Raw genomic sequence first — 10,188 nt, 5'->3', positions numbered from 1 at the left:
TCCCTGCGCTGGATGGCAGTGAGGGGCTGGACGCTAATCCAAATTACTGGGGGGAGGGCTCTGTCTCCTGAGCTGGGGGGTGGGCAGGATGAAATATTTTTGAAGGATGCTGGGGAGGGGTATTGATCTCCCCACCCACCTCCCATCTCTTCCCCTTGGCTTCACTCGGCCGGGACCTGAGGGAGCAGCCTTGATTTTTGTGAATGAAATGCTCCCAGGATATCTTCAGTTGCGGGTTTCTGGCTTCCTCTGCCTCCATCTCTTTCTCTCGGCCTCTTTCTGGCCATTTCTGGTTCTCTCCCTGCTCCCTGTCCATCTCCCCGTTGCTGGGTGACTCAGTGAGCTTTGCATCCGGTCTCATTCATAAATCCGGGAAGGGGTGGGGGGAAGAGAGCCAGGGTTTCTCACCCAGCCAGTGGCCTGGGTGACAGGGTGCAGAGGCAGGTTGAGAGAACTGGAGCTGAGTTGATGGGCCCTGAGAAATACATATGCGCAGGAACCCAACTGTGAGGGGGGATGATGGGTGGGGCTGTGGGTTTGTGCTGAGAGGGAAGGAGACCGGGTTGAGGGTATGAGCAGGAGGGGGAGGGGAAATGAAAAACTAAGGCTCTGGGGCTGGTGATGGGAAAGATGGGGGAAAGGTGGGTATGGAGAGAAAAGATAGGTGTCTGGGAGAAGGTAGACACGGGAGAGAAGAGATGTCACAAGGAAGAAAGAAGCCATGCTAGAATAAAGTGGACACGAGAGGAGACAGCCAGTACTGGTGGCTGGGGCATCCCGATGTGAGCGGTGAAGCCAGGGAGACCAGGGCTGGGAGAACACTGAGGGGGAAAACAGGATTTGACTTCACTGACTGTTGTCCCTGTCCTCCCAACCTCCTCCAGGTACATGGTGCGGGTCCGAGCTGTGGTGATGGCCCGAGATGACTCCAGTGGGGGCTGGCTGCCTGTGGGGGGCGGGGGCCTCAGCCAGGTGAGCGTATGTCGGGTCCGAGGGGCCAGGCCCGAGGGGGGGGCCCGCCAGGGGCACTACGTCATCCACGGGGAGCGCCTCCGGGACCAGAAAGTGAGCCACCCTGGGGCGTGGGGTAGGGTGGGGCCGGGGAGGCAGGGGAATGGCCTGGCGTGCAGAGAAGGCAGGCTGTCCTCCAGCCTGGGAATCAAACTGGGACCTCGGGTGGAGTTTGGAAATGACCCTGACCTACAGATGAGAGCTGGGAATTTGGGGAATATTGGGGTATCGGGCAGGTCCTTCTATTACGTGGCCTGTTAGTGTGTTGCAGCAACCTCCTGACTAGTCTTCCTGCCTGGTTCCTGCTCCTGCTTCATCCCCAGTCTGTTCCACAGGGGCACTGCTGACACCCACCTTAGATCATGTCCCTCCTCCACTCAGAACCCTTCCCCAGCTCTGTCTTTCTCACAGACCCTTGCCAGAGGGCCTAATCCAACTGACCCCTGTGTACCCTAAGTATATGGAGGCATTCAGTGGGTGTCTGCTTGGAATTGCCAAATATAGTTGACAATTCTGCCTGTGAGTTCAACAGGAATCACCGGGCTGTCTGGCCTGATGTGGAGGGACAGTGTGGAAATTTCAGCTGGAGATGTAGTAGGAAGATTTGGATTCTTTGAAAAGGTTTTGAGGGAAGGCTACCCTTTCAGAGCAGAGGTTTCTAGAAGCAATGTAGGGGGATTTGAAATGCTATGGAGGAATGTCGTCATGTTAGACAAGAACATGAGGGCACATCAAGGGTGCTGGCCAACACTGAGGGGGAATTTGGAAGTTTAATAAAAAATTGGGGTAAGAGTTTAGAAGACTATTGAAACATTAGAAGAGGATGGATATATATATAGATATATATATATAGATATATATATATATATTTTTTTTTTTTTTCCTTGGTTCTGGAGATTGAGCCCAAGGGTGCATTACTGCGGAGCTACATTCCCAGCCCTTTTTTATTTATTTATTTTTTGAAACAGGGTCTCACTAAATTGCTGAGGCTGGCTTTGAACATGCAATCCTCCTGCCTTAGCCTCCCGAGCTGTGATTACAGGCATGCACCACCACGTTCACTAAAGGTTGAGGGTACTTATTGAGCACCTTCTGTGTATCAGGTAGTGTTTTAGGCACTGGAGATACATCAGTGAACAAAAAAGTTCCTTTTTTCTTGGAGTGCTTTGAGTCTGAAGGGGGCATGTTGGGTCATCGGAAAGGTATTAACAATGCTTTAGGCAGTCAATAAAATTTGGAATTCTGCTGGGCACAATGGCGCATGCCTGTCATCCCAGCAGCTCTAGAGGCTGAAGCAGGAGGATCACAAGTTCAAAGCCAGCCTCAGCAAAAGCAAGGTGCTAAGCAACTCAGTGAGATCCTTTCTCTAAACAAAATACAAAATAGGACTGGGGGTGTGGCTCAGTGGTTGAGTGCCCCTGAGTTCAATCTCCGGTACCAAAAAAAGAAAGAAAGAAAGAAATTGGGATTCCTACCAGGGTATCACAGGGGAATATTAGGAAAATATAATGATCAAATGATTGAAGGAAATATTGAAGTATCAGAGGTGCATTCCATAAAATTGGAGGATTGTATCAGGGTTCAGGGGTATAAGCAGGATTGGGGAATGAGGTTGGTAGGATGCTGGGGTATGCAGAGGGGCAAGGGTGAGTGAGGGGAAGTCACAGCTGTGGCTAGGTCCTGTGTCTCACCCATCCCCCTCCTGCCCCTCAGACCACCTTGGAGTGCACCCTGCGGCCAGGCTTGGTTTACAACAAAGTAAACCCCATCTTCCACCACTGGAGCCTGGGAGACTGCAAGTTCGGACTGACATTTCAGAGTCCTGCAGAGGCTGACGAGTTCCAGAAGAGCCTGCTAGCTGCGCTGGCTGCTCTGGGCCGAGGTGAATGTGCAGGCTGTGGGCAGAGGGCACTGGGGCTGGGGGCAGTCCCAGGAGAAGCTGGCGCCTGGGGACTCACTCTCTGCCTCTTTCCCTGCCCCAGGCTCGCTCACTCCCTCCTCTTCCTCCTCCTCCTCCTCCTCCCCTTCCCAGGACACTGCCGAGACTCCCTGCCCTCTGACGGTGAGTCTGGGTGCCTCTGCTGGGAGGGCTGGGCTTGGTTCCTCATCTAGAAACATCCCTGAGCACCTCCTGTGTAGCAGGCGCTGGGCCACATGCTGGGGACACAAAATAGACCCAAACTATTAGTGTCAGTTCAATTCCAGTTACTCTACTTTGTTGTTGTTGTTGTTGTTCATGATGATTTACACCTTATTCCAGGGTACTTATTGAGCACCGTCTGTGTACCAGGCAGTGTTTTAGGCACTGGAGATACATCAGTGAACAAAACAGTTCCTTTTTTCTTGGAGCTTCTATTCTCGTGCAGGAAAGGCCAGAAAAAGGATATATTTTATAGGTGATTAAATAAAAATGGGGCTGGATGTGGTGGTGGACACCATAATCCTAGCTACTTGGGATGCTGAGGCAGGGAGATTGAAAGTTGGAGGCCAGCCTTGGCAACTTAGTGAGACCCTGTCTCAAAAAAAAAAAAAAAAAAGGTAAATGGGTGAACAAATGAAAGACAATTCCATATGCCAGTTACTCGGACTACAAACCTTGGGGAAGGATCATCCTTTTTATGCTTCTCCTCTAATGTGTCAGCAAATTATTGGTTCTACTTTCAGAATGGTCAGAATCTGCCTCTCCCCCCCCACCCCTTGTACTGTCCAACTTCATTTTCCAACTGCACTGTCCCAGTAGGGTCTCATTATCTCCTCTCCTCTTCCTTTCCCCTCCCCCTCATCTCTTTCCCACACAAAGCCCTGGGAACCCTGTTGGCAGTTGAGTCAGATTTTACCCCTCCCCCACTCAGAACCCTCCCAGGGCTTTGTCTCACTCTAGGTAAAAGACAAAGTCCTCATAGTGGCACATAAGATCCCCCACCATCTGGCCCTGAGTCGCTGTCCCCCTTACTTTCCCTGCCCCAGCCTCACTGGCCTCTTTACTCTCACTCCACTCCAGGCACATGCCTGTCTCAGGGCCTTTGCACTGACCCTGCTGTCTGGAACACTTTTTCCCCAGATTCCTACATGGCTCCTTTTCTTCTTTCAGGGCTTTAAACAAATATCACCTTGTGATGGCTTCTCTGAATAACCTTTTAAAATTACAATCTCCTACTGCCCCTTATCAGGCTCTAATTTTTTTCCATCTAAGACATTTTCCTTCTTTGTTTTCTGAAAAAGCATCTTTCTTATTTATTTATTTACCATCCACTTCCTGTGTCAGCTCTGGGAGGTAAGGATCTTTTGTAGGTTTCATGCTGCAATTCTAATGCCGAAGACAGTGTCAGGTACGCAGTTGAATGAGTGTGTTGAATCAATAGGTGGAATAAATGAATGCACAGACTCTCAGGTACCTTTTGGTGCTTGCTGGGAACAGTGGGAGTTGCTGAGAGCACTTGGGGAAACAAAACTTGTTCCTGGAGCAGAACAGGGGAGAATCTCAGGATAATGGGCAATGGAGGTGGGTCCACAGCAGTCACCCACATTTCCTGTCTATGGTGCCCTTACTTGAAAGATGCAGCTGTCCGTGCTTCAGCTCAATCTGCACAGGGGCTTTTGCGCTTAGCACGCCATGAATGTGTATTGAATGTAGGGAACAGAGGAGGTGGAATTATGCTCACCTTACAGAAAGCTTACAGAGGGTCTGAGAAGTGACAGACTTCAGTTGGTAAAGGACAACCTGATTTGGACAGGAAGGAAGGCATTCCAGGTGGTGGTGATTCCCCCATAAAGGTGTAGTGGTGAGAATGAGGCAGGAAGATGGCTGATTGGCCAAGGGAGAAGGGTAAAGGGAAGCTAGATGGTTCCGTGTACTGTGGGTCACAGAGCTGAGTAGTTAAGAAGAGCAGCAGTCAAAGTTAGTAATGCCAGGTATTAGGAAGCTGAGGCAGGAGCATCACAAATTCAAGGCCAGCCTGGGCAACTTGGGGATACCCTGTCTCAATATCAAAAATAAAATAAAAGGGGACTGGGGCCAGGCACAGTGGCGAACACCTGTCATCCCAGCGGTTCTGGAGGCTGTCCAAGAGAACTGTGGGTTCAAAGCCAGCTTCAGCCACTTAGCGAGGCCCTAGCAAACTAAGTGAGACCCTGCCTTTAAATAAAATACAAAAAGGGCTGGGGATGTGGCTCAGTGGTTAAGCACCCACCCCTGGGTTCAAAAAAAAAAAAAAAAAAAAAAGGAGTCTAATGATAACCATTTCAAGCTCTTTCTGTTCTTGGGACATGGGTGGTGTCCTTTATAGTGGGTCCTAACTACATCCTTATGAATAGGTATTATTATTATTACCTCCATTTTACAGAGGTGGAAACTGAGGCTCAGAGGTGAGCTCACTTGCAGGAGCCAGTGGCAGAGCTGGGCTTAAACCCAGGCTTGGCTGGCCTCAGAGCCCTTGATCTCCACGGGAGGGGGTTTATGTAAGTGCTTCAGCTGCTGGGAAGAGGGGCGTGTCTCCGTGCTGAGACTGCCAATCTCCCCCAGTCCCATGTGGACAGCGACTCCTCCTCTAGTCATAGCCGCCAGGAGACGCCACCGGCTGCAGCAGCAGCCCCCATCATCACCCTGGAGTCAGCTTCTGCCTTCGGGCCGGCCACGCCCCCCCAGCGCCGCCGTTCCTCCGCTCAGGTGCGACCTCTGCCCCCCCCAGTGGAAGTTTGGGTGCCGCCGTCCCTAAGGGGAGGGGGTGGAGGGTGGTAAAAGAGGATGCCCAGAGCCAGGCAAGCCTGACCTGAGGTTGGATTGGGTTTTCCCGTATCTGGGGGGCTCTTGGAGATTTGGGGGAGTTCTGAATTCCAGAGGGACTTGGGGATTATGGGACAGTGTTGGAGTGTATCAGGGTGGTGGTGGTACTCACAGAAGGGCTCCTTAAACGACTTAATTCACTCGTTGGTTAGCTCGGTACCCAAGGTAAAAGGGACCCAGAGTCTGGATTTCTTAGTCCTGAAGCGGGAGCTGGCTGGGATCTGGGAGCTCTGGGAGCGGATTTGGAGAGGGACCAGGACAGGGAGGCTGAAGCCAAGAGGTCCTTCAAGTATGGTCAGGCCTGAACTCCTCTGACCGTGGGAAAGGGGCGGCCGAGGGGCCTTGGGCTAGGGGCAGGCTGGGTCCTGAGGTTTGAATCCGCAGGCCAGGAGTGTCCTAAGGCCCCGGGTCCCTGGGTGATGGGTCCTGCGGCTCGGTGGTTGGCTGTGGAGTCCTGGGTCTTCTGCGGTTGGGAGGTGGTGGTGGTGGGGTGGGTGAGGCACGGCTAACCTGATCTCCTGTCCCTTCGTCCTGCAGAGCTACCCTCCGCTTCTACCGTTCACCGGGCTTCCAGAACTGGCGGAGTCCGTGGCGGGGGCCGGCGGCCAGGGCTGGGGCGGACGCGGCTATGAGGATTACAGGCGCCCCGGGCCTCCCCCGCCCCTGGCCCTGTCCACCTGCGTGGTGCGCTTCGCCAAGACTGGCACGTTGAGGGGTGCGGCCCTGGGTCCCCCCGTGTCACTACCTGCCCCTCTCACCGAGGCTGCACCCCCAGCACCCCCAGCCCGCCCACCCCCGGGCCCAGGCCCTACCCCTGCACCCGCCAAGGCCTCCCCTGAGGCCGAGGAGGCAGCGCGCTGCGTGCACTGCCGTGCGCTCTTCCGCCGCCGCGCAGACGGGCGTGGTGGCCGCTGTGCAGAGGCCCCGGACCCCGGTCGCCTACTGGTGCGCCGACTCAGCTGCCTGTGGTGCGCCGAGAGCTTGCTCTATCACTGCCTGTCGGACGCCGAGGGCGACTTCTCGGACCCCTGCGCCTGCGAGCCAGGTCACCCGCGCCCCGCCGCGCGCTGGGCCGCCCTGGCGGCGCTCTCCCTGGCAGTGCCCTGTCTCTGCTGCTACGCCCCCTTGCGCGCGTGCCACTGGGTCGCTGCAAGATGCGGCTGCGCGGGCTGTGGGGGTCGCCACGAGGAAGCTGCGCGGTGAGGACTGCCTGGCGGGTCCGGTTGCTGGACCAGACCAAGGACCCCAACTTAAGGGTCCAGGACCCCAGACTTGGTTCGAATCTAAAACCCAAACCTAGGCACATTTGGAACTTGAAGCTTGAGTTTGGACTGAGAAATCCCAGACCTGGAACCTGGACCCTAGATCGATGACTGAGTAGCACCAAGCCGAGTTTCATTGGGATATCTGTCAAGAGCACCCAGGCCTGAGTTCTGGATTCTCCATCCTTCTTCCCTGCTGAGGACACTCGCTACTCCCCGGACTGCATTTCAGAGGGCCTGGGAAGCACACAGATCTTTGAGAGATGTAGGGACCTTGAGCCCTGACTCCCTATGCATTTGACCAACTCAGACCCCCTTCACACTGGCACCATAACCCTCAGATTATAATAGCCCCATAATTAGGAGTTGCCAATACCTGTTCCTGCCTGTATCCAGTTACTCCCAGATCTTGAGACCACAGGTCCCCAAATCACCCCCAAATGGTCCCTGAATGTTCATATGGGACCTGGTACTCCACATCTGAGATGTTCTTATAGTCCCAGGACCCCTGAGACATCAAACCCTGGAATCAGCAGATGCTGGCCTCAAGTCTACTCACTACTGAGTGCCCCACAGACCTGGCCTTTGATCCCGGACACCAAGATCTAACTTGTACACGTGACCCCAGATGTCCTAGGACTGGAGACTTAAGATGCGTTGAGTTCTTGGATATGCACAAACATGAGATGTTCTCTGACCAAAATGATTTAGGAGACCTGTCCCAGAACTTCACGGGTACCAGACACCAAGATGCTGTGCAGATAAGGAATTGAAGACCTTTGTAGGTTCACCCACCCCCAAACCAGTGTTCTTGGGGGCTTTGAATCTCATATATGAACTCTGAGGTGTGTGATATTCCCAGCGTTTCACTGAAGGCCACCAGTACCTCAGGGCCCAAAGACACTGTCTCAGATCTTCAAAAAGCCCTCTTTCAGTCCACCTCGGACCTGAACGTTGAGACCCAAAATGCCCTAGAATCCTTGGCTTCCTTGTATCCACAGATCCCCGGTCACCTAAAGGCTAGGTGGAAGTCCAGCTCCTAGAAGATGGGATGGCAATCCAGACCTCAACCCTTGGCATCCAGCTCCTGAGTGACCCCAGGGTGCTTTAAGAGCACTGGATCCCAGACTCCAAGGTGCCATTGACCGTCAGATGCAGGGCTTGGGCCCTGACAACATTGGGCTTGTTCCTAATTCAAGACCTTGGTCCTTCCATACCACAGTCACTCAGATCCAAGATGACCCAGGACCCTAGCACCCTCGGATACCAGAGTTCTTGGACTCAAACTTGTCTAACCTGATGAAGTCCCAAGATGCCTCTATGCCCGATTCCTTGGGCTTGGCTTGGAACTGTTGCCCTGTGAATCCTGCCGTGCACAGGCCCCTGAGACCCCAAGCTCCTGGACTTTGGAATTCTAATTTTCAGGACCCCAGCCCAGTACCCTAGCAATCCTCAGAATTGCCCTTATCCTAAAGTTCATCACCTTGAACTCAGATGCCCAGATTCAGGTCTACCCAGGAGCTCCCCATCCCCACCTCCAGGGCGCAGTGTCACCACAGAGGATGGTGCAGATTCGTCCCTAAGCAAAGCGCCCAGCTGCAGTGGCATGCTGGGGCTGCAGTCCCCACTGAAGCCTGCTGGCTGAGACGGGCTCTCAGGAAGGCCTGCCTTTCTCTCACTTGCACAAAGGCGCCTTTGGGGTGAACTGTGGTTCTGCTGACCCTTGTAATCTCCATCCTCGGAGGCCCTCCTTCAGCCCAGCCCTAGTCTAAGCCCATCCTTCCGAGAGCCTCCTTTTCCATCTTAGAGTTGGGGTGTGTTCTGGAAAACAAAAGCCTGTTTCATGGCCCATCCCCTAACAGGGAAGGGGGATGCCACAGTCTCTCTGCCTTGCGTAGAGCGGGGTGTCCAAGTGTACCTTAAGATCTGTTGTCCTGTGTGATGGAACCGAGGCCTTAGAACAAGACAGTCCCAATGTTTTGCAGGCTTGGACCTGCATCTGGCCTCAAGCATCTGGAAATGTGCATTTTCTTTATTACCCAGACTTGGATGGCCTTGTGGGGGTTCAAGGGATAGATCCTACTGTCACTTCCTTTAAATTATTAACTATTTATTGTATCCGGAACCTGTGAGATTCAGCTCTCCCAACCAGACCCTGGGATGGGTGAGAGAAAAGGGGGGGTGTCCCTCCCATCCCCACTCTGCCCAGCTCTCATCACTGTCAGACCCACCAGAGCTGAGGGCGGAGGGACTGGGGGCTGGGGCAGCCTGGGTCCCCATCCCCCTCTCTGTGCCTCGGTCTCCCCCCTTCCATGGTGGGCGGGGGGAAGCTCCATTCTTAACCTACCTCGTTTTGGGGAGGGGTGGGACAGGAGACTAGAGTGCTGTATGGTGCTGTGGGATTTTTGGATGAAGCAGTGGGGGCTGGGAGCCCAGCCCCCACCTCCCAGCACCGCCTCTCCCAGGTCTCCCAGTCCTGTTCCCTGCTGATACCCACCTCTGATCCATGATTACCCTTCATCACCCCAAAATCAGGGGTGCATGGAGGGCTGACCCTGGGAGCCAGGAAGACCTTACACCCTGGAGCACCCAGGCCCGATTTCCCAGCTGCTTGCCCCTCAGATTGGATGCTTGGCCCCCAGGCTTGGGGGAGACACCCCAACATTTATCTTCCTGAGTTTGATTCCAAGCCAGTCTGTGACCTCAACATTGTTAGTGTCAGTGCAGGCTGAAGTGGGGGGGAGGATGGGGGCCCAAGACCCAGCCTTGTCATCGGGGGAGGGGGCATGAGATCTGCTCCAAGAAACGTCTGTGACAAAGTCTCAGCCTGAGTTTTTTATTTGCATTGGCGCGCCCCACCCACTCCTGCTCCTGAATTGCCATACCAGTCTCCTGCCTCAGTTGTCCCTTCCCCTCTACATCCTTAGTCCCAAGAGAAGTCCAGCAGAGTCTTGCTCCGTCATTCAAGTACATTCATTGGGCACCCCATATATCATGCACCTGTTATGTATAAAGCAGCTGGAACAGGCAATAATCCCTTCCCACTGGAGCTTATGACTTTGTAGTGGGGAGACAATAATAGACCTAATCTATTAGAATATAAGGAAGAGATGGGTGGGGTGGTGCACACCT

At 53.8% G+C, this 10,188-nt stretch overlaps 1 protein-coding gene across 1 annotated transcript; it reads left to right on the top strand.

Moving 5' to 3' along the window:
* The first annotated feature begins 697 nt into the window (after positions 1-697).
* Spred3 (sprouty related EVH1 domain containing 3) lies at positions 698-9,174 on the top strand. The gene is made up of 5 exons (XM_046440117.2): positions 698-1,065; positions 2,725-2,893; positions 2,994-3,073; positions 5,534-5,677; positions 6,332-9,174. Exons 1-5 carry the CDS (start codon positions 889-891, stop codon positions 6,995-6,997), a joined length of 1,236 nt encoding a protein of 411 aa, XP_046296073.1. The 5' UTR covers positions 698-888; the 3' UTR covers positions 6,998-9,174.
* Positions 9,175-10,188: the final 1,014 nt, after the last annotated feature.

This window comes from Marmota monax, unplaced genomic scaffold, assembly GCF_021218885.2.
Source record: "Marmota monax isolate L192 unplaced genomic scaffold, Marmota_monax_Labrador192_F-V1.1 WCK01_AAM20220418_F8-fsc00228, whole genome shotgun sequence".
NCBI classification, from domain to species: Eukaryota; Metazoa; Chordata; class Mammalia; order Rodentia; family Sciuridae; genus Marmota; species Marmota monax.
This window is presented reverse-complemented; position numbering and strand designations above follow the sequence as displayed.